This window comes from Saimiri boliviensis, chromosome 9 (assembly GCF_048565385.1).
Source record: "Saimiri boliviensis isolate mSaiBol1 chromosome 9, mSaiBol1.pri, whole genome shotgun sequence".
NCBI lineage: Eukaryota > Metazoa > Chordata > Mammalia > Primates > Cebidae > Saimiri > Saimiri boliviensis.
In genome coordinates, this window is record NC_133457.1 from 26,679,977 (window position 1) to 26,704,998 (window position 25,022).

Sequence of the window (25,022 nt, forward strand, 5' to 3'; positions counted from 1 at the left end):
CTATACTACCTTACAGATGACCCACTTTTTTTTTTTTAGTTCAGTTGCAATTAGCTTCTGCTTTGCTCTTTATGAAACATACAGCAGATAATAAAATATTTTACCATCCTACATAGGAAATAAATGGAAATCCCTCATTTTTGGCATCTACATCTTTTCTTTCTCTCTAACGTGATGGAAATGATTGAAGATGAACACAGGAAGTAAGGCATATCAAAATTGGAACTCTACAGCACACCTTGTCATTTCTCAGAGTGGGAATCTACTGAAAGTATTTTCATGAAAATCCAAAGTGACTCTCTTTGTTAAACTCACCATTTTAATCTTAAGATATTCATCTCAAGAGCACTATGGTTAGGAATGAACTGAATGTAGGAGACGATCTTGCTTACAAGGATTTTGATTTTAGAATCCCATTGTTACCTTGCTGAAGATTTCTCATCGATTAGGATCTTGATATTACAAAATTGTATGATCTTCCTTTTCCAGGGATAGATTTCAAACTTCTTAGCTTACATTCAAACCCTTTCACTAAGATCCAAATTTGCTTTACTAATCTCACCTTTAACCACTCTCTCCACCTTTCTAAACTTCTTCCATATTCTTAACATTTTATGCTTTTATATACCTGATGTCTTAGCCCAAGTTGTATAGAACCCTTTCAATATGGCATCTTACAATGAAGTCTATTGTACTAAAGGGTCTTTAGTTAGGACCCAATTCAGGAAGAGAAGGATGGGAAAGTCATAAGAATACTCTTCTGCATCCCCAAACAAAGATGGGCATCTCCAGCTTACATCCTTATTAGATAGGATTTTGAAAGCATTGCACACAGAAAAAAAAAAAAAAAAAAAAAAAAAACGTGGAACCAAACATAAATGCCTCTCTCACTGGTACCTGCACAGAAAGTTTCCTTAAAACTGGAAGCAATATTGACATTCCTTGTTAATAATAATGATAGTAATAATAATGATAATGACCATCTCAAAACAGCTGCATTTATTAAACAGTTAGTATGTGGAAGTCATTGATATGGATGCTTTACAGACATTATTGCTTATATTCACATCTTAACAAGTAAACATGCTCCTATCCCATCCTTCAGTCTTTCTGTCTCAATAAAATTCTCTACAATGCACTAAGTTCTTCAAGCCTGAAACCACAAATCATCCTTGATCATTTTCTTTGCTTCAGTACACATAGTCATTCAGTAACCCAGCCAGGGGTTCCCAGCTTCAAAATATATTTTACATCTACTTCCTTCTGTCTCCAGTGCTACTACCCTAGTCCAGGCTACCAGTATCTTTAGATTGGAATACAGAAATAAATAAATCAATAAAACCAAATTCTACTAAATACAATATGATATTTTGGATTGTATCCTGAAGCAGAAGAAAAAAAAAAAAAAACAGTGAGAAAAAGTGCTGAAATCTAAACAAATCCTATAGTTTAGCTAATGGTATTGTACCATTTTTAATTTCTTAGTTTTTACAAATGTACCATCTTTATATGAGTTGTTAACATAGGGAGATCCAGGAGCCTGGTTGAAAGGCATGTAGACAACAACTCTCTGTATTATCTTTGCCACCTTTCTTTACATTTAAAATTATTAGTAATATAAATCTGACTATATATCTTAAAAGATTTAGGCAGAGCAGAAAATTAACACTACCTGTTTGAGATTATGTAGGCATTAATGGCTGAGCAGAGACTCTCAGATATGACAGGATTCATTGTTTCTTTTTCTTTCTTTCTTTCTTTTTTTTTTTTTCTAAGTTGGATTCTTGCTCTGTTGCCCAGGCTGGAGTGCAGTGGCAAGATCTGGGCTCAATGCAAACTCCACCCCCCGGGTTCGAGTGAATCTCCTGCCTTCTAAGTAGCTGAGATTGCAGATGCATGCCACCAGGCCCAGCTAATTTTTGTATTTTTCATAGAGATGGGGTTTCACCATGTTGGCTAGGCTGGTCTTGAACTCCTGACTCAGGTGATCCACCCACCTTGGCTTCTCAAAGTGCTGGAAATACAGGCGTGAGCCACCACACCCTGCCAGGATTCACTGTCTCTTAAGCATAACACCTACTAAATGCTCTATGTGATGAATTCAGCTCTTAGCAAAACTAAGCCAGAGTTCCAAGCTTCACACATACCCCATCCCTTATTTAAATCTGACCTGATTCAAAACCCCAGGAAGCTAATTACATGAAACCTAAGCATGGATACATGCCAAATTTGTTATTACTTTGCCCAAATATTTATCAACCATTTTAATAGAAACCGTTTTGCAAATCTGCACATTCAAGGAAACCCTGCACTTATACACAATTTAAGTTAGTTAGTTAGTCATAACAATTTAAGTTAGTTCCAGTTCAGTTGAAACTTTTCCTAAAACATAACTTTAAGGACTCTACCACATACACTTAATAAAGAACAAAGAATCTAGCTCATTTTTGGTATTATTAGTATTTAGAAATGTCTTCAAATTTTAGATCGCATTCTAAAATATTCTAAAGTAACAATTCTCAGAGTTTTTTTATATCCATGATTACATGAAGAAAACAATTTAACTTAGTTACTAAATTATTGTTTCTATGCCTATTTTTTAATATCAAAATTATGGTATCTATGTCTATTTTTAATATCAAAATTCTGGATGAAAATTTAAAATATCATTCAATATGCAAAATTTTTTTCTCTCTAATTTTGTATAGCAAACACCCAGTGACTTACTTTAGTTTCACATATTTTTTTTTTTCATTCAAGTATCTCCATAAGTAGACCGGGGGGACAATCAGGAGACTTACCCAAGGAGTATGTCATCGTTTTAAATCAGATTCAAATAATTTAAAAGACAATTTGAAAGTGAAAAATGTAATTTTAAAATAGTCAACAAAGCACATAAAGTGTGTGTATGATGAAGCGGTGCATGTGTGGGTTGGGGATAAAAGCACTGGAAGGAGAGAAAAGCAGTTGATTATGACTGAACATATTATACATATCAAGACTGTCGAACCACCTCTGTCCCATACACTTTTCCTTAGGACTCATTCTCTCAAACAGGAAATGTCACACTCATATACTACTGTCACTAGCTAAGATATTGGCCTGGGAAATCAATTATTTGCTAAGCTTACTTTATTTGCTAAGCTATACTCAGTTGCTCTATTTACATGTAATTACGTATTCTCCATTATCTACGGATTCTCAGAAAATCTTTATCAATATCACCCTAAACCAATATGCCAGAAGAGTAATAACAGGTCTTTTATGCCTTCAGATGCAATTCATTTTTAAAAGTTTGAGATATTGCAGGATCTGAAAATTTCTTAAAGTATGAGAAAAGGTCTTCCCGTGAGGTTACTGAAATAGTCACAGTTGTCTTCACCATCATGTCTTACAGAGTCTGACATGTCTTACAGGTTACAAGGGTAACCCTGAAGAATTATCATTAGCAGAGGTCCCATTTTCTTAACATAGATCTTCATTCTCCCTGTTCTTACGAAGCGGTAGCTGGATTATAAAGACATCCCTCTGAAGTTTAGCCTTATGCCACACATTCTAAAGTGTAGCAGCAAACTGAAACTAATGAGAAACCTTTCAGGATTTTCAAGCCGAATTGTGATAGCTCTACTGATCTTGGTATTCCGTGTCTTGTTTTCAAAAGGGAAATTGGACATTTAGCAGTGAGACCTATTATCTGTGGTTATCTATGAGATTCTTTTTTAGACTTTGCTTTCTATTAAACCATAGTAGCATTATTGGAGAAACACGGACCAAAGGGTGAGATTACAGGCTACGGTAGTGATTTTCTATCTAGTGGTCACTTCACTTGATAATAGCAGGAGGCAGAGGAAATCTAAATACCTATAGTAATCACTTTAAAGAGAAAGTTTGTTGTGTTTTTCTTTGTCTATTCTTCATTTGTTTTCAGCAAATTAGTCTTTTAAAATAGGAGCATAATTCATGCAAAATATTGACTCAGAGCAGAACATGCATATCATGGTTATAGGAGATCATCAACTACTTCAAACAACTCTTCAATTACATTATAATCAGGATTATAAACAAAAAAGAACATTAAAATGGACAGTGCAAATGCCTTTTTATGTTTCTTAGATGCCAATAACTTATAATGATCTAATAAAACTTAAGTCTGAGTGTGAACATGTTTAAGGCATGGGAAACCTTTTCCTGGAAGTTGTTAATTATCACCAGGTATTATCTCAGCCTACCACAGTTTATTATTCAGAAAAATTCAAGTTAAAAGGTTTACTGACTTTTATAGGGGGTTAAGATATGAAACTTAATTTATGTCTCATGTTCATATCTTTTGCATGTTGTATATTAACCTTTTTATATTTTGTCATAGCATTTATATTAATAAAAATAGTAATAAAATTATGTAGTATATTGGTACACATATGTATATATATATGACATATTTTTTACTTTAAAATCCCAACATATTACATCATACTAAGTGATCATATTTTACATGTCAATTTTATACAAGCCTGTTTTATGTTTGAAGCATTTATTAGTCTTGTATCTCTGATTCTATTGACTACAAAGATACTCCTTATGTTAAATTCTAAGACATGCTGGGTTTACATGCCATTTGTTTGCTTTGACGATAGTTTGAAATTCTGCAATCCCTTTTATACAATACTTTTGCAAAACAACTTTTAAAATAATTAAATTAGACTCTAAATGCATTAAAAATGTAAATATAAAGTTTAGGATTTTTTTTTTCTCTAATAAGATTAGAATTCAAACACAAGTATATTTCAAAGACAAAATAAAACGACAATGAAATATATAGTTTTAACACAAGGTCAAACATTCAAGACAACTAAGGTGGGGGACCAATGTGACAACCTTCCAGACCCCAAAAGCACTCTGAATTTTTACATTAAAGATATTCATATCTTTAATAAAAATATTTACCCTCAGTTTATTTTATAAAGTATGCCTTTATTCTTATAACTACCTTAAATATTTATTTTTGGATTAAATTTACCATCAGTTAAACTCTGTTTGATTACTGTATTTTTCAGTGAGCTAGAAGAGAATGTGATTGCAGCATTTCAAGAATCAAAGTTTACTAAGAATACAGATGCATTTTCTTCTCTTTGTAAGGCCTCATATCACCTAAGTGAAAATGTAATTGGATATGCATTAAAAGTTGGATCCTACAAGGCAGAAATCTATTTCATGTATTAATCGGTATGAGTAACTCTGCAATCCTTTGTGCATAATCTAGTTACACCTCACCTTTGTCCACAACAGTTAGAACTGAAAGGAATCAAGCTAGTCAAATCCTAACACTCTAACTGTGAATTCTTACACATTTGTCTTACATAGAACAGATAAAAATGTATTTGAACTGCTCTTCTTTTTAAAGGAAGGTGATATGTACAATATATTTATATATGCCTTATTTTATTTTAATAATCTTGGCTGGATTAACATTCTAGTAAAATTTGCAGGGCCGGGCGCGGTGGCTCAAGCCTGTAATCCCAGCAATTTGGGAGGCCGAGGCGGGTGGATCACGAGGTCAAGAAATTGAGACCATCCTGGCCAACATGGTGAAACCCCGTCTCTACTAAAAATACAAAAAATTAGCTGGGCATGGTGGTGTATGCCTGTAATCCCAGCTACTCAGGAGGCTGAGGCAGGAGAATCGCCTGAACCCAGGAGGCGGAGGTTGCGGTGAGCCGAGATCGCGCCATTGCACTCCAGCCTGGGTAACAAGAGTTAAACTCCGTCTCAAGGAAAAAAAAAAAAAAAAAAAAAACTTTGCAGTGAGGTGGTAGAACCTGTTGTTAAGCAACTATAACAAAGAAGACATATCAGTAGAGCCCACTAAATTATTGCTCTTATTTGTAAACATTTAAGCAACTGAGCAAAAGCTTCACTACACCATATCTGCATAGTGCTGGCCATGCTCCTTCCTCTGTTTTGTCTGCTACAAAGGAGCATATGAATACATGTTATAGCTCCTCTTTTTCTTTCCTTCCTTCCTTCCTTCTTTCCTTTCTTCCTTCTTCCCTAGTTTCTCCTTGGAGACATGCTCATATTACTCAATTTTCTCTTGTCTTCTTTATTTTGTCAGCATGAGTATCGCTTATTTAGTCAGCATGTATATTGCTAATAAATAAATTTAAGAAAAGTAAAAGAAGTTACCACATTTCTCATACTGTCACATTTCTAACCACCTCCCTTACACGCCAAACTCCATTCCTTTTCATCATTTCTCTGGGTTGCATACAAAGGACTTTCAACTTTTGCAAGAATCCATAGGCCACACATATTTTGAAACTCTGTTCATTCATTTATTCAACAAATACTTAGTTAGTGTTTATTGTTACTCAGGGTCTGTATTGGAAATAAGGGAAAGAAGAGTAGTAATGTGGCTATTCTAGAAACAGGACAAGATCCATGAAACTCAGAAGTTTGATTAGAATGTATTGCCTATGCCTGTGCAAAATATGATCCTAGATACAAAAGACTGAAGCCAATCTGTGCTCTAAAACGCTTACAACACAATTGAAAAGCTGGAATTCTTGGCACAGAAGGCGAAATGACTGAAGGACACTTAGGGTAAAATATTCTAGCATGCCCAAATCAGCATAAATAGTGTGCATGAGTATTTGAGAGAACAGTCAAAATTTAGTTTACTGCATCAATAAAGGCCTATTGCATGAAGGGAATTTGAAACTGAATTTTGATGCCCATGAAAGATGCGTATTTTCAGGAGATAAAAGAATAACCACAGTAATTTGTATAAACATGGGAATAAACAAACTGCATATTCTGAAAGATAAAGTGTTTGCTTGGTAAGAGATTTGCTGAGAATAATAGTTCTCAAAATGGGGGCTGATGAGGAGGCATATGAGCATTACCTCAGAAGTCTTTCCCCAGCTGATTACACATTATCTTCTCTCTGTCGTCATTTTCTGTTTGCTACATTTCTTTTCATTTTTCTGTGATGTCCCTTGCAGTGGATATAAGAGCAGATCTGTGCATGTTGCAGTTAGGAAAGGCAGATTGTAATTTGAAGAAAGGTTCAACCGAACCAATATTTCCATGCTACCTGCTTTGAGTTAGGACACAAAGCTTTGTGGAAATGCTCACATATGTATTTTTTAAATGGGATAGGAGTAGTGAAAGGTGTATCTCATAACTGGGTGGCCACATTTAAATTAACATGAGAAGTGAGTGAGAGACAAACTCAAGTCTGATTCGTTTAACAAATAAAATACCACCAAGTACATTTTTATATATTGTTCAACATTCCATACCACATCTTACCTGATTTTGAACCTTAAATTTAAACCTTTATTAAAAACTGCATTAGTGCAATAATGCAGTATGTAAACCATCACTTATTTCATAAAGATGTTAGTAGATGATGTTTATAAAAATATGGATAATATATATGTGTTTATATATAAATATATTTCCAGAATTCATTTGAGCAACGTTCAGTTACCAGTTATCCACATTTATAAAGAGAGAAGAGTATATGATCCAAATTAAAATGCAATGTCAGTATCATTTATACTGTTGAAATTCAAATCATAAAAACAAATGGGGGAGCAATATTACAGGTAACAAAAATACTTTAAGCTATGCATATTTGGCTCTGAAATACCCATTGTTCTGAAATACACAATAAATTATAATAATTTTAATACATAACTAAGTTTTCTTTAAAATTAATAATTGGTTGTGTTTCTTAAATACATTCTAGTAATGGACTAAGGACAGTTAGTTTAAGGTGGCCCAAAAATTAACCAGCAGGAAATAAGTTTCTGTTTGTATACGAGAAGCTATTAATGTTTAAAAGAGAAAAAGAAGACCACCTTGTTTATTTTACACATGTGTACCATGAACTAATCTAAATGTTTTAATACGGTTACCTCAGTTCATCCTAGTGATCTTTTGCATAATATTTACTTTTAATTATAATTTGTTTAGTTATCATTAAGTTTTAATTTTCAGTGAATTTGTTAACAGATGCTCATTGAAGTGGTTTAGAATCATATTGAAAGGCACAGTAAACCTACCTACCGTGGGATTTAAATCCTTCCAAAGATAGGACACTTAAAGGCTAATACACAAACCTAGTTCAGTCTTTCTCCAGTAAGCCTTTATAAAAAGGTCTTCAGAAAGAAAAGGCATTTTCATTTTGCCCCCATCTTTCCATTGTCCTTTTTGTTGAAGAAGATTTCCTGAAGAAAAAGTGAAAGATTCACGGGCCTGGTCATTACATAGACAGATTTCATACTTATACCTGGCATTAACATTTTCTTTATCTACTTTTTAAATTTACAGCTAAAAAACTAAGACAACAAATGAAGTGTCAGTTAGGAAACAGAGGAACAGATTTCAATTTTGAATTCAAATCTGGTGAAGTAGAGAACTTGAAGAGAAAAAAAAAAATCCAACTGGATTTAGTTCATATAAAGAATTGAATTTAGATGGACCTTAAGGTCTTCTATTTTTTAAAAAAATCACAGAATCTGTTAATAGTTTACATCTTTGATGGACTTGTTTTTATTATAGAGTTAGTTACCACAGACCAAAAAGGAAAGTATTTTAAGATAAACTGTTTTCCCAGAATTCTAAGAGAGAGAGAGAGAGAGAGAGAGAGACCCTTAGAATTCTATGTAGCAACATAATATCTGAATAGTCAAAAGTTTACACTGTAAATAAAAGTATGAGCAATATGTGGATTCTAGTAGCTTTAATGAAGCCAATATTTTGGATGCCACAGCAAAGATAAAGAACATTTCAGAAAAGGAAAAGCAAGGTTTTGAGATTTTAAAGATGAGTTTCATATTTTTAAAACACCTAAATGATTTTGTTAATTTCCAGAAGTAGTTAGTTTTACCATAGATTCTGACTTTTTTCATTAGACTTATGAATGTTATCACAATGAGGGAAAATATGTTGAATTATCTTCTCAGCCTGGGCACAAAAATAAGTGAATTGGGCATTTTGTTACTGGGCATAAGAATTGTCATTAATTTCTGTTCATGCTTTGACACCTGATTTGAGCTCAGTTACTATGTCCTTAGTCATAAGAATATCTTGACACTGAGTCAGAAACAGAAGTAGAAGCAGGGATGTGAGGAATAGCGAAAGCAATGAGTTCTGGAGGAAGAACAGAACCTCTTTCCATCTCTCTGCACAATCAGGTGACATCTTTGTTTCAGCATCGTTTTTCAGAGCTAACTTTGTCATCCTCAGGTTTAGGGAAGTTATGCTCTTGTTTCAAAGCTACCAAAAATAATTATGCAGTGTTTCTTCATTCTTCATCATTTTAAAATTGTAAGATTAGAGTCTAAACCTCTTAGCAAAATGTATTAGAAGAACAAAAGCTCTGTCTACACCTATCACACACTATAATACAGGTAATAGAGTGCCTTTCATTATCAAGAGAACAATCTCCTAATCATTATTATTGAGTCAAAATAAAGTACTCATGTTTGTTTTTATCTAAGTCAATAACACATTCTTAATAAAATTTGTTTGGTTTTGATACAGCTTAATACATTGAAAACTCATCAACTCATTTTACGACTCATCTCAGTAGTAAGTACATAGACTAAATATACTAAAAAAACATTTAGTTAGCCATGTTGAGCCTTCCTGTTACTGGGTGGTGAAGAAGAAAGTCTTCTTCGAACATTCATTGGGTTTTCATGTTTACAGGTACTATAGGAGCTGGTTTGGCTCAAACTGTAAACTTACTATGATGCCTTTGTGACTATACATCTTTGAAATCCACCACAAAAATTACTTTCTATTTGAATTTTCTAATGTAAAAAATCATCTATGTAAGTGTAATAAAAAATACATTTTCTCAAGAATATGTATTCTCAGGAGTAAAAATCACCAAAATTAAAGAAGATGGCCATAACATGTTGCCTCTTCACAACTACTAACCCCTGGTATACACCTGATTTCTCCATATAAAATATGTCCCTTCAATTCAGATTCCTTATAAGCAAACTAAAAATGATATTTTATTATTATTATTACTACTATTGTCAAACATTTCAAATTAAGGATGGTGTTTCAAAAGTAAAACAGGATGTTGTATGTTTTAAACTGGCCCTTACTTCTCTTATATTTCACCTTTAAGATCTCACTTTTCCTACAGACCTAGATAAATTTAAAAGGTCTTATCTAATTAATAAAGTTACTAAAATTGTTTTTACCTGTAAAATTTATTCTATTAATTGAAAAATGAAAAAAGAAATATTTGCTTTTTATTAGACTTATGTTGCGTACTTATATGAAGAAATTAGTTCCTTTAGTCTGAAGACTTAAAATGAATCACAATCTCACTGAGATGTATCCCCTATGATTTAAATAACAAAATGAAACAAATTAGAAGATAAAATAACTTTAAATTCAGAAATATTAATTACAGTGTTACTTTTTACAAGTGAATATTCCCAAAGTGATGACTCATAATTTCATCCAGCTTCTCTGGGATGGTTGCTAGACAAAAGCAAGAAAAATAAATGCATAAAACCGAAATTGTTATACATGTAATAAAAAATGTGAAATTAACATAGAAATAAAATTCAGCATATATAAACTATATACATGTATATACAACGTATATACACATATAATAGTACTATACACACACACACCCATACACACACGATGGCCCAATTGCACATGTGTTATTGCTACTATTACTTTTAAAAGGCCTATAGAATATTAAACAGAACATAGTATATTGAACAGAAAACGGTGACTTTTGTGATACTTATTTATATCCTGTTTACCTGCATAATCTCGGTTGAAAATTTTAAGCTAAGTGTAAATCTAAGTTCAAATGAAACTAACTCAAATTACTTAAGAGGAAGTGTCCATTGGTTACCACTTCCTCTCACATTATTTTGACTTGTTATAGTCATATTTCTCAAATGGTGTGTAGCATTTCATTAATGTTTTCTTTTTTCCTTTCTCATAGCCATTTCACAAAAGTCCATTTATTGGCTTCAACAACATAATTGCAAAAAGACAGGACTCTACGAATAATGGATTTACACCAAGTTAATCAAAATAATGTGTTGTGATGGTTATTTTGTTCTATAATTGCATTATAAATTTTTATAATCCTAAACATATTCTTTTCAAATATCAAGGGTTTAAAGTAATATCGCCAGGTTTAAAAAAATGTTCAAGCTCAGTCATTAAACTTTCCTTTTGATTCTCTCTCTCTAAACTTTATTAAAATTATAGTGTTCATCATCCTTATTTTTAAGTATTTGCAATTAGATAAAATAATATAGCATTCTAAAGAAAAATATAAAAACATCCACATAAATAATACCACATATGATGTATAACATGATGTTAAAACTGTTATTGAATTAAACTAATATTTCATTTCCAATTATTTCTCACTAACCTCTTACAGTTTGAGAGCTATTACAATATTTTTATTATTTCTAAATATTATTACTATACTTAGTAATAAAAATAGCTATGAATAATAGCAAATACCTGTCAGATCTGGGCCTGCTTCAGTCAAGTTAGTAATCACCAAAAAGTGAATTAGTAATCTAAATTTTTCTTTAAAATAAATATTTTTACTGCAGCAAAAACATAAAACATGTTATAATCATAGTACCTACATTAATATCCATTGTGTCTAATGGAGACAGATCTGGTATTATAAATTGAAACTAACTTAGGCAATTTTAATGCACAGCAAAAATAAATGTCCTAACCAGGGGGTAGAAAATTCCATAAAAGCAAAAAACTATTTCCTTAAATACAAAATTCCATTCTCGTATAAATTTATTTTCACTAAATAAATTTATTCCTCATTCAAGGGTGAAAGTACCACCTATATTTAATGCCAAACAGTCTTACTTTCTGTGTTTAATAAGTAAAATATAAACATTATAATCATCAAGTTATATTGTGATTTGATATCATTTATGGAGACTCGTTTTTCAAATATGGAAAGCACCAGGGACTTTTGAGATTGTACTTTAACCTGATTTTTATAATATGCTGTATTGTGAGTATGTGCATGGTCACTAAGGAAATGATGACTATTATCCGAAGTATCTAGCTTTGTACTTTGAGTTTTTACTATGCATATACTTTTTATTATTCCTCAAACCATTTGATTAGGAGGAATGGAAGTATGACAGATTGCTAGTTCAGAGAGACTCTGTAATTTGAGTTTTAAAACACCTAAGGTGTAATTTTGGTTTTACATGCCTTAAAAAAGGAAAAAGATGATTAGAAAGAATAAATAAGGTGGGATAACTAGAAGAAAGGTGATTGGCGGGAAAGTTTTTTTGTTTGTTTGTTTTCTGTTTTTTTAAAGGAGAAGATAAAACAAAAAAAGAATGACATGTATTTAATAGCGGGCCTGACTCTCCAGCATAAGAGCTTCATTTCAATGTTACACAAAGAGATTAAGTAAATGATATTTTTGGGCTTTTTCCTTCTAAAGTAATTCCAAAATATATTCAAATAATTGAGCATGAAAGTTAATAGATACATGTCAAGTGCCCCCAAACTGCAATTTTATATGGATATACGTGTCTTTTTTATTTTTATGCATGCCTATGCTGACACTTCCATATAGTTAATCAAGAGATATATAAATATATTCTTGTAAACATTCATGGGGCTTTTAATTTTTTTTTACTACAATGCCTTCGTGCTATATTAGTCACACAACCTTCAGAAGCTGCTAGACTCATTCTCTTTTTGTGGAAAAAAATGTGATGTAAGGCATCAGTGACTTGTGATGAATTACATTCAACACATAATGGTAATTCCTGCTATGGGCACTTTGAGAAAACACAGCGGAGAACACTGGCCTCAACGCGCATTCTGCAGGGCCTGGGTCTGTGGATCTCTGGAGCTCTGCTGCCCTCTAATGGCCTATTCGATAAGTGCCTGCCTCAAAGGTCTGTTTTCTTCGTTTCCTCCACCAACATGATACCGGCACCGTAAAAATCCAATATTCTTTGGTTTCGCTCACATATAAATGGATCTAAACTTGACCTGTGGTCAGGTTAACTCTTCTACATCATTTCAATGTCATATGAAGAAAAACTCATTCAGCATCCTCTGTCTTAGTTTAAGAGTTATTGGGGCCAGTTGCTGTAAGTGGCTGGAAAATGGTAGCCAAATCTAAGTAAGTGACATCTTGCACAGGATTCTGACTTTCTAAATTGGCTCCAAGGCCTTTCCTATTAATTGGGTGGGGTGTGTGTGTGCGTGGAAGCGTGTGGGTGTGTGAGGGTGTGCATGTAATTCAACTATGTATCTTAAAAACAATAGCAATTTTACTCTCCGATTTCTTTATGTAGTTTATTAACCTTAGAGTATATGGATCCTTGATTACCTTCTCCTAATTAATCCTGTCCTTCTTAGCAATCTAGTTACTTTATTTTCTCCCCCTTGTATCTTGCCTAGGAAAAAGTGCATCATTGGTTACTAAGGTTGAAATTCATAAGTCAAGAAAAAAATGTAAACTGTAAGTCAGATTTTAAGTCTCAATTGTATCCTGATTTGGGATAGTGGGACAAAAGATTTATCAACATCACAGTGCATCAAACCTGTTAATAAGTTACTTTCTGCCTAACAAGTAAAAGAAAACATTTTTTAAAAATGGGAGCACGAAAGGCATGGCATAGCTGGAGTTTAAGGTTCAAGCTTTGTATCCTCTATATATAATGTATTATGTTTTTCAAAAACTTTTTATTAGGAAAGCTATACCAGACGCATAATCACTATACAATGATTAAACATTACCTTTACAATTTATAATCACTGAAATTACAGAATAAATATATGCACATTTCTTTTGAATCTTTGTGTGTGAGAGAGAAAACATTAAAAGTGCTTCCTACAAAGCTGTTAGTGATATATACCCAGTTGCTTTTTTTAATATTATATATATATATAAGAAAGTGCAGATGTTCTCCAAAAGATCTTGGCATCAGGATGAAGTGTCACAAAGAGGGTGCTTATCCCTAGGCGCGTGTCTTCGGCTGTTAAACCTCCAGGCCTCCACTTCAGTAGAATCCAGCCTAGAATGTGACTTTTCCCAGGGTGATAGGAGAGATGCTATGAGCTGTACACTAGCAGTGAAGGGTAATGGAACTATGGAGAGGAGAAAAATGGATCAAACCCGAACCAAGCAGATTGGGTTAAATGGGAATGGTATAGGGCTTGTGTGTGTGTGTGTGTGTGTGTGTGTGTGTACGTGTGTGTGTGTGTGTGTACCTGCACCAGCAGGAAGAAATTGCAGGTTTAGGGACCACAGTCTGCAGATGGATATGTGTGTGAGAGACAAGAGAGTGAGAACATTCGAGCAAGACCCGCCCCCTCCCTCCCCGTCTTGCAGTTTCCAGGCATGCAGCAAACTGCATTGTTAATACATGTACAGAATCTGTGCCATGATGAGAAGAAAGAAAGCCACAAATGACAAATGTCAAATTGTTTCCCCCCTCCCTTTCAAACAAAACTACAACTAAAAAAAATAGTTACTGAAAATAAAAAGACACATTGAAGTTTACTTAATTAGGATCAATACAATGATCCCCAGTATACCTTATACATGGCACAGTCAAAGTCTCAAGTTTCAGTATAAAAAAATAATGATAACATTTGCTGGCAAAAGTCTGCGAAGGCACTTCATTGATTAATGATCGGAGTATGGCCCTTCCTCCAAATCACATCTGAGAGGGGAGAGCATACATCTGTATTCTCTAGTTATCATGCGGTTTCAGTTTTGTTCAGGGTAGGGAAGATCGTGAGGATGGAGTTATTGGGACACATGTAAAGGGAGCAAGGGATATATTTCTTTTATTTTCCTTTTCTTTAAAAAAAAAAAAAAGCACTAATATATTTTCTTCTTTCTGTTAGAACCTGTATGTTGTCTTCTCCAGGACTTCGAGGTAATCCGGCTTGGTTTGAAGTTTGGCCCTTAACTCGAGGTAATCACTTTTTTGGGTTTGGTGGTCTGTGAAGCCCTTTCCAGCCGAGAAGAGAAGGGTTTCTTTGAGCCTGGCGTCCTGCTGTAAGTCTGGGTATTGCATGCCAGGAGGATGCACGTGCAGTTCCTTTAATTTGGGCACTGTTCCATAGAGACAGTCCACAAATCCCACTGTGCAGGGGGCAGGTTGTGACCTCTCTCGGTCTAGTAACATACTGCCACCACCACAGCCTCCCCCGGGAGGAAAGAGCACCACCCCACCATTTTTCTCATGGTGGCGGAACCCTGCCAAGTCTCCACCAGTCCCCCCACCTACTCCTGAAACCCCACCAACCGCTGGGTGGTGAGGGTGAGGGTGATGGTGATTCACCGTCACTATGGTGTTAAGCTGGGAGCTGGACACCGCGAGGGCCCACTCCTTCTCCTTCTCCAGCAAGGTCCGGTAGTTGCTGTGGTTCTCCTTGGGTGTCTCAGCAAACTGCTCACTTCCTAGGAGAACCTCTCCCTTTCCCGGTGGTTGTGTCCCGGGACCCCCACGTTCTGCGCTCCCTGCTTCTTGGGCTGATGAAACAGCCACCTCCTCCTCCTCCCGAGGCTTGTAGATGGGGTTGTTGCACATTTGAGTAACGGGGTGGGGGATGTACTCATACACATGACCCACAGGAGGGGCCTTCTCTGGAGAGGAGAGAGTTGGTCGTCCTCCACCCCCACTTCCACCACCGCCACCTCCACCATCCTCAAACAGCCGGTGGCATTGCATCTGGATGCCAGTGAGGTCCACACCTTCCTGCCGCTTGCTTCTGAAGGGGAGCTTCTTACGACGCCGTCGGAGCACATAGGCAAAGAGGCCTGCAGCAACACAGACTGCTGAGAAAAACAGAACCAGCAGGCTGAGAATTAACACAGAAAGTGGCACAGGGCCCCCAGGAGGAGAAAACTCATAAGGTGATGCACTTGTTGGCGCTCCGATAAGATGAGAATCTCCAGGCTGGGCTGGGGATGCTCCAGCTGGTGCAATATGCAGCATCTCTGGACAAAGAACTTCCAGCTCAATGGTGCGTACATCACGGTGGGTGAGGTTCTCAGGGCTCCTGCAAAGCACATCACCAACCACGCTGACTGAGCTGATGGTTTCGATCCACTGTTTAAAGGGGACTAGGTCACAAGTGCAGTCCCAAGGATTCTCATTGAGGTCTATCTGGACAATGGCATTCAGGTGTTCCAGGACACCAGCCACAGGAAGATAGAGGAAGTAGTTTTTCCTCAGGTTGAGCCGGGCCAGGGATGTGCCTGCAAAGGCGTCTGTTGGCAGGGTCCTCAGCAAGTTATTATTGAGGAATAGCAGCTTCAAGTTGGGCATGAGGCTGAAGGCTGCAGGCTGGATTTCCCGGATGACATTGAACTCAAAGTACAGGTAGTTCAAACTCTGTAGGCCTCGGAACATGCCTGGTGTCAGCTTCTCTATATCATTGCCATTAAGGAAGAGGCTCTTTAAGTTGGGCAAGTTGATAAAGGCCCCATCTTGGACATAGGAAATACGATTGTTCCCCAGATGCAAGAGATCCAAGGAAGAAAAATTCCAAAAGTCAGAACGGTATATTTTCTGAATCAGATTGCTGCTCAGATACAGTTTCTTGGCATTCAACGGCCTTGGAAGAAGCTCAGAAATGTTATTAAATCCTCGCTCTTTGCAGTTGACAGTCAATCCAAGGTCATTGATGTGCAAATTACAGGTACACCCAGTGGGGCATATAATGGGGATTGGTGGTCTGGTCTGATAAGGAGCAATGGGAGGCTGGTTTGGACCAGGATACAAAGCTTGGGAGGTGGAGGGTGGTCTTGGTGTTCGAGGCTGTTTGGTGGGCTTAGGCTGTTTATTTGAGGACTTGTATTCAACAGAAGAAGCAGTGAAATGGACAGAGGATAGCATTGAGGAAGGCTTAGTTGGCCATGCATTCTCCTTACTTGATGACAAATGTGGAATTCCCAAACTAGCCTCTACTTCAGAGTCAGACAGCAAGGGACAGAGTTCTGACTTCCTGATTTCTCGCAGGTCCTTTCCATGGAAATGGAAAGGGGTCTCACAGGTAATGTCTCCCACCAGGGCAGTATAAGGAATGCGTTCTAGCCAACTCTTCAGTTGTACAATCTCACATGTACAGTTCCAGGGATTTTCTTCCAGCTGGAGCTCCATCAGGCTTCTGCCAATATGATCTAGCATTCCTCGGTAAAAAAGAACCTTTAACCTATTTCCACGTAGGTCCAAATGGGTTAAAGAGACAGCCTTAAATAAATTTGTTGGAAGCATGGGGATGAGATTATCATTTAAAATAAGCACCCTCAATTTACTTAGGTTCCGAAATGCCCCACTCTCAATACGTTTAATGACATTGTAGTCTGCCTGCAGATATTCCAGGCTTTCCAAGCCAAGGAAGGTGTCATTTCTGAAGACATCTAGTTTGTTTTCATGTAGGTATAGTCTTTTTAAAATCTTAAGACCATTGAAAGCTCCAGTCTGAATGTCCTGCAATGCATTGTTCCCAAGATTAATAGACACAGCATTATTCAAATGAAGAAAACTGTTGGTGTATAATTTCCTCATGGAATTCCTCTGCAGATACAGTTTAAAAGGTCTTGACCAGAACTCGGTAATCTGACTAATATTTGTAAATCCTTTGCTGTCACAATGTATGTGAAAGAGGCTTTCTTTAACTTCACAGTAGCATGGATCAAAACAGGGCTCGTCTATTTCCTCTGAGTCCTCTATGAGGGGAATCGGGGTAGTCCATCCTAGAGCAATTGTGCTTAGAAGAATTATCCACAACATCTTTCCTCTGTGAAGCATCTCAGCTATGGAAGGTTTCATCGTTCGCGGTTGATTACAAAACTGCAACAGAAATAAAAATGCAGATTTTTAGCTTTTAGTCATATGTACTATTTTAATTGACTCCTACATGTGGGGCATTTTAAGAGCTATATAAAAACTTCAGCAATTGTTGAAGTGACACTCAAAATGAGCTAGCAACATGCTTAATGTTTAGAGTGTGTCCTATATTTTAAACTTAGAAGACTCTGCAATATTGAACCATGCACTGGCATTTTTTTTTGAACCATGCCATAATTGGTAAATGGCATATCACATGGACAAAAGCAGCTTGCATTGCCTCTGTATAACAAACAACAGAACTGGTAAATGGTACTGGCTTTTAGGCATAGGCAGGCTCAGTAATAATGGCAATAATGTAGCCATTACACCTGTTTGCCTGTTAAAACTCATGTTGACATCAAATATACTCAGAATAAATCTGACTGGAACTCTGATGAGAAAAATATCTTCTTTGAATTATAGGTTTTGACTATTAAAAAGACATAACATACTCCAAAACTATTATATTAATTAGTATGATAAAATGTGAACCTATTGCTCAATATCAGATGTTGAAATGTGTAAAATTATTAGCATCTCAGGAAAACTTAAGGTTTATTTTTATAAAATGATTATAATATGCATTATTACAGTGTATAGTCGGTATGTACACTATACATCCACATCCTTTTGCCCCAAAATAGATTATTGTCATCTTCTTTAATTAAATAAATAATTTTTATGTATTTGTATCATCTGACTACTTAAAGCTTGTAGGAATGATTAGCCCTTCTAAAGAACATGCCCATGCAATTGTCAGAGCTAAAGATAGTGACAGCTAGAGGATGCTGAGTCTGGGAGTGTCTGAATTAAATCATTTTCAGAGCTTAGCTTGGAATGTGTATCTGTGCCTTCAAGATCAACCAAGGAACCCTGTACAAAGCTGGAATAGCAGGTGGCTGGTTAGAGGGGAAGTGGGCAGTGAAAGTCGAGAGAGAGTGGAAACCTCTATTCTTACCTGCTGATAAATGATCTATCACATGAAATACATTTCAAAAAAGATATCATTCTTTTCCAATCAGAAGAAACAAATGCAGTGCACTATTCTGATAACATAAGGTCTTCCTCTCTGGATCACTTTCCTTGTCTAATAACATCAGTATATAAAAAAAGTTTACATAAATAAACGATAATAATGCAGTTTTATGACAGTGTCCTTCCTGAGTCACTAAAATATCAATCAAAATTGAATAATTGATTTTAATCAATAAAAATAAACCAAAGTTTCTAGCATGTATTTTCCTTACAGATAGCACACAGAAAGATTTATTTCATCAACCGTTTACTTAAAACACAATGAGATAATTTATAGGAAAAGTGAAAAAATAAATATTCACACTACACTTGGATATAATGTTCACAGCAGTAAAGGTGATACTGTGAGAAAGCAAAGAGAAATCTGCCTCAGACATGAAATACTCAAAATTTAAAAACAATTAAATGAAAAAGGGGGAGAGAGAGAAGGCAGAAAAGGCTACATTGCAGTATCAGTTAGTCTTCCATCTCCCTTATAAAATATTAAAATCTACTGAAGTTCTTTCTTCTTCACCATCTTAAATATTTTTCTCATCTTTCAGGTCCCTGTGATTTAGGCAAAAAGGCTCCAGATGTCTTGGATTTACCTATTTTGCCAGAGGTTTTTTTTTTTGTTGTTGTTGTTGTTGTTTTTTTTTTTGTTGTTGTTGTTGTTGTTGTTGTTTAATTATTAGGAAGGAACAGTTAAAAGAAAAAGAAAAAGCTTGAGTTTAAGGATTCTCTGTTTCTCCCCCCCCCCCCCCTTCGCTTTGCTGAAGCCGAAGCAAAAGGGGATAAAGGGGGTTGGGCGGGGGGACTAAGAGGAAAAAAAAAGCAGCAAGCTGGAGACGTGCTGGGAATGCAATGGGCTCTTCAATGGGCTTCTTTAGCATGCAGAACTGCCGCTTGGCACACTCAGCAGAGGAGGGAGAAGGGGCTGCAGCAGGCTTCCAGCTCCGCTGCCCCTGCCCCTGCCGCGGCGGCGGCTGCTCTCTCTGGTACCCACAGCACAGCAATGGGCACTGGGAGGAAGGACGGGAAGGAGGCAGGGAGGAGGGAAGGCTCAGTCACAGTGCAGAATCTGACTTCTCTCGTTCGGGCTTTTTAAAAATATATGTGCTGTAACCCTGAATCCGGCATTCCACGTCATGAAAATGAGCTCCAAGGGGAACGCGCTTAGCATGGGTTTGGGAGCGAGCACTAGGAAGCCCTGACTATACAGCTGTGTGTGTGTGTGTGTGTGTGTGTGTGTGTGTGTGTGTGTGTGTGTGTGATGTGTGTGTGTGGAAAAGAAGTGGAGGGGTAGAGAGCAAAACATTGGCAAAATAAGAAACCAGGAAGAAGGGGGAGGAGACCAACCTACGGGAAACAGTTCTTTGGTGGGGAAGGTGGAGATGGGGGAGGGGGGCGGGGATAGGCATTTTCTTTCTTCTTTTTTTTTTTTTACTCTCAAGGAAACCATCCCCGGGATGATTTGCTCCTCTAGTTTCCAAAGCTCCTCTCTCTAGTGCAGGTGGTTTGAAAAGTGAGACTATCCTTTGGAATTATCTTTTTCACAGGTCAGCCATTCCCTGCAATGACTGGGATGAGGGGAAAATCCAGGTCCCCAAGGCAGAAAAGCCGAATCTGGCTGATTCTGCTGGGGTATCCCGAATAAGAGCTCAGACAGCCTGAAAGACTTGGACCGAGTTTCTTCTGCGTTTTGCTTCGATCCCGTTGCACCAGGAATTCTTTTGTTGTGCTGCAGGTCAAAGCCTTCGATTTCCCCTGGATTCAACAGCATTTGTTTTCTTCCACCTTTTTTAAAACAGAGACAAGCCTGTTCTTGGGAAGGAGAGACAGACCAGTTGGGTAACAATGGTACATTTCATATGCTGCCACCGGGAAAGACCTCGCGGGATTGGGGTGGGTTTAAGGATTTGGATGCTTTTGTCCGTTCTTTCTTTTCTTTCTTATTTTTTAAAACTCAAATTTATTTCTCCGTGAAATTTTCTGGAAGGGAATCCTAGGGAGTAGTGGGAATGGGGGTGGAGGTGGCTAAAGAAAGGTATTGTATTGTAGAAGGACTACCAGAAGAGATAGTTCAGGAACCCTCTCTGAGGGATTTTTTTTTTTTTTTTTTTTTTTTTAGGCTCAGCAGATAGCATTACAGTCCTGCCTGCTGGGAAGGAGTGCAGCTTGGTGGGGAAACTGGGGAGCGCCAAGTATGCAGCAAAGGAGTCCAGTGACCAGGAACCGTGTGCTGTGGATGCCCCCCATCTCTCCCCACCAGCACACACCAATCCCGTCACCAACTCGCCGGGAGGGGAGAAGGGAGGGACTTTCTGGTTGCTAAAGAACTAAACTGAACCTCAGTTGCCCGAGGGCTCAAAGTTAGTAGGTAGAGATGGCTTTCCCTTAAGGCACCCTTTACAAAAGCAGATTTTAAAGCAAAGCCCAGATTATATATCACTTTCTTACTGCTCTAAATCAGATAAATCACCTAGCTACGTGTTCCTTAAAAGTCAAAGGCAATTTCCATGATATTTTGCATTTAAAATGACCGCACATGAGTCCACTGCCACACAGTAGCTAATATTAGAAACATGCAACCATACCACTAAGTAAGCAGGAGGGCAGAATTTTCTAACATTCCACCCGTAATATTCCAGACTCACCCTATTGCTCCCATAGGTCTCAGCCAAGAAGAAAACCAATACAGATAGCCTAAGCTCAGAATCAGAGCAATTCTGTCTCCCTCTCCAGCTGCTGATACCCACACCCCCCATCCCCCGCCCAGCACTTTGGGTACCCAACGTGCAGAGGCGGTGACTATTTCTCTGGTCTTATCTGATCCCATGATGTGATGGAATCCATGGGTAACCCGGGAGGCTACCCTGAGCTTCCAGGTGACGGTACATGGTTGTCTCTGCAATGAAGTCTCTGTTCTTTCCTGAACTCCAGCCCCTTAAGTTCTGGACCTGGGCTGTGTTCTAAAGCCTAGCTCACCTTTTTCCCTTCCTTTAGCTCAGGATAGTGAGTCTAAAGGATAGGGAGGGCTCCAAAAGTTAGGGGATGTTGAGCCTTGGGGCCCCGGGTTTTTCCGTGTCCTGCCGGGAGCGCCCAGAGCCATTTGTTTGTCCAGAGGGAGGACAAGAAGCCCTTTCTCCCCGCTGTGCCCCCTTCCCACTTCCTCCTCCCCACTGCTGGATCTTACAGCTCGCTAATCTCTCCTAATATTTAATCTAAGATTAAATATTCCAATATGGATGCAAAACGATCTTCCCTAGAACAAATAATTAAAATGCTGCATCATTCATTTTCTGAAGAGCTTTGAGCCGTCTATAGATCCTTTTCTAATCTGCTGTCGTCAGGCGAAACGCACAATGATCTGTTTAGAAATGGAAAATTATTAAAAGCTCAAGCCTTTTTCCTTCCACCTCTTCCAACGCTAGCGAGCAACCCACTGGGGGAGGGGTCCTTCGCTCTGCCACCTGGCCTATTTGTTGGAGTTACTTACGATATCTTCACCCAGAAAAGAGGTCCGAGGGTATATGTAGTCTCCAGGACCCCTCCTTCCATCAACGTCCTTACACCTAACTGATCCAGTTCCAAACTGCAGCAACCCCCTCGCACCTGTGAGCGTACAGAAGACACCGCGGCCAAACTCGATGTGCTCTACAATGCACACCCTACATACCAGAAAGACTGGTCTCAATTAGGCAGAGTAGGAAAGGATGGCGGCGAGTACCTATGGTGCAGAGCGCTCAGGATCTCCGAGGTTTGCTCCGAGGGGCTTCCCAGCGGGAGGGGCAAACTCTCTGGGAGGCGGAATTGTATCCATCATCCTGTAGCCTTGTAGCTTCTCCTCTTCTGACCACCAACTTTCCGAAAGGCTGCCAAATCACGCTTGTAATCCGTTTAAACGTTTCCACCTTTGAGACTTGCAGGGAAATGGTCGCTGCATACCAATGGGAGAGCCGGGCGCGCACCTAGCGCGGCGATGCCAGTGACGGGGGCTCAGGACCGACCACAGCTCCCCGTGCCCTCGGTGGCAGGCAGGCAGGCGAGTGAGTGTCCCAGGACCGCGTTCCTGTGGTTTAAAACCTCGGTGCTCTCGGTCAGTGGAGGGCTTCGCTGTTCCCGAGAGCCCGGGCGCATCTCCGCATCTCTCCCTTCCTCTCTTCCTGAAAGGTTGTCACTCACGGCGCAATCCCTGCCCGAGGCCTCCTTCCATCCGAGAAGATGGAATTGGCCCTTGCTGTTCCAGGGTGTGTTTGCTCTTTGCCCTTTAGGTGGGTGGGAGAGGGGGTGGGTGGTGTGTAGCCCAGAGAAGAAAAGGGTGGGGAGAGGCGGAAAGGAGGCGGGAAGGGGGCGACTGGATCTCGATCCCAGCATTGGTCAGACGGCGAAGGTGGGGGGAGAGGAGGAGAGAGGGAGAGGAGACGCACACACGGTATGGCTGTGCACACCAAATTCCACTTGGATTTGGGCGATCTCAGGCGGATCACGGAGGCGAAGCGATCCCTGGGCCGAGAGTGAGTCCCCCGACAGCTCCCCATTCAAGCAGCCTCACTTCTCGAGCGGGAGATGGTGCGGGGGAGGGGGGCGGGAGGGGGAGGGGACCGCCGAACGTTTCAGGCCAAGGAGACGCTCGCGGCGGCGGCAGCGGCGGCGGCGGCATCTTTTAAGACTGACCTGCTTTAAAAGTGCCACTTCAATGGCCTAGGAAATAGCTAAAATCGGATTACACGTTACTCACCCACGTCTCCTCCAAAACGGGAGCGCCAGGTCGGGTATAAGGAGCCTACAAGGGAAACGCAGGGCTGGAACCTGAATGCAAATCCATCAGCCGCCCCCAAACCGCGCACCCAGGGAGCGGCGCTCGGGAGCCCCCAGATCAGCCCAGCTCCGCCAGCGCGTCCCCCCGCACCCCCGGCCCCTCCTCCGCGCCAACTGTGTAAATCAGCCGCCGCAGTCCTCTCGCCGGCTTAGGAAGCCAGGAAGCAAGTGATCGCTCTCTCTCTCTCTCTCTCTCTCTCTCTCGCTCGGTCCCCCTCTCCTTCTCCCCGGTTATCGGTCACAATCTGGCAGCTCTTCAAGAGACACCCTGTGAAATCGAGTGTCGGGAAGTCAGCATTCTGTATCTGCGGATTGATTTGTAACTTTTATTTGCAGAGGAAGGAGATGCCTGTTTGGAAAATTACAGCCCAAAAGGTGGGGGGTGGGGGGGGAGTGATCAAATTAAGAACATCTGAGCTGTATGGGTGGGCGGTATCGCTAAACGCCTCCGGGGAGCGGTTTCCAAGTGATTTGCAGTAATCCCCCACCTTCATGATACACGGGTGACGATTGAAAGTACACAGATTTCCTCATCTGTTTACACATACCAGGGGTGGGGGGTGGGGGAATAAAACGGTAGGGCACAGGGAGTTGGGAGGGGGGCATTTGCCAGAGAGATGCTAGATACCATTTCGTGGCACATTAGGTAAGGACGAGGGAACAATCATTACACGTATGTGAAAGTGTTAGTACCACATTATAGAGGAGACCATTGCCCCCACTGCAGTCATACTAATGCAGTCGTTTAATGCTCCATTCAATCTGCAGTGTAAACCAACGCAATTCTTTTTAAGAGATCCCTTTCATCAGCGACTGTTTTGGAAGGATGACAGTCTTCCACTAACTCCCAAAGTGAATAGGAGGTAGCCTGGGGAGTCGTCTCTGTATCTCTTGCCATTTCTTCCTGAAGTGAATGCAATAAAATTGTCCAAGGCAAACAAAGTTATTTAGCTATTTTAATTGTAGAGGTAGAATAAACTTGACCCTATTTTTAAAAGCATTCAAAGAACTTTAACTCATCCTTTGCAAAGAAACAGTACTCTCTTTTAATTTGTGCATAAAATCCCTTGACGGACAGGCCTGGATGTATGTTTTACATCTTTATTTAGTAAATTTTGTGTATACTATAATGTATACCATCATCAGTTCGTATGTAGATATATGAACTACAAGTTAGTGTCCATGTTACCTATCTTGAAAGATAGGAAAGGATGGAGTTGGTCATAGAGACAGCCAGGGGCCTGTGGAATTTTTTGGGAT

At 38.8% G+C, this 25,022-nt stretch overlaps 1 protein-coding gene across 4 annotated transcripts; it reads right to left on the reverse strand.

Annotated features, from left to right (window-relative positions):
• Positions 1 to 13,920: 13,920 nt before the first annotated feature.
• Positions 13,921 to 24,122, reverse strand: SLITRK3 (SLIT and NTRK like family member 3). 4 transcript variants are annotated; one of them, XM_010335702.3, is made up of 2 exons: positions 23,683 to 24,122; positions 13,921 to 17,888 (listed from the first exon to the last, which is right to left on the reverse strand). In XM_010335702.3, exon 2 carries the CDS (start codon positions 17,865 to 17,867, stop codon positions 14,928 to 14,930), a length of 2,940 nt encoding a protein of 979 aa, XP_010334004.1. In that variant the 5' UTR covers positions 17,868 to 17,888; positions 23,683 to 24,122; the 3' UTR covers positions 13,921 to 14,927. The 4 variants fall into 4 exon arrangements, with proteins under 4 accessions (XP_010334004.1, XP_003925024.1, XP_074261712.1 ...); XM_003924975.4 differs by having other exon boundaries at positions 22,672 to 24,122; XM_074405611.1 differs by having other exon boundaries at positions 22,621 to 24,122.
• Between the last annotated feature and the right edge of the window lie 900 nt (positions 24,123 to 25,022).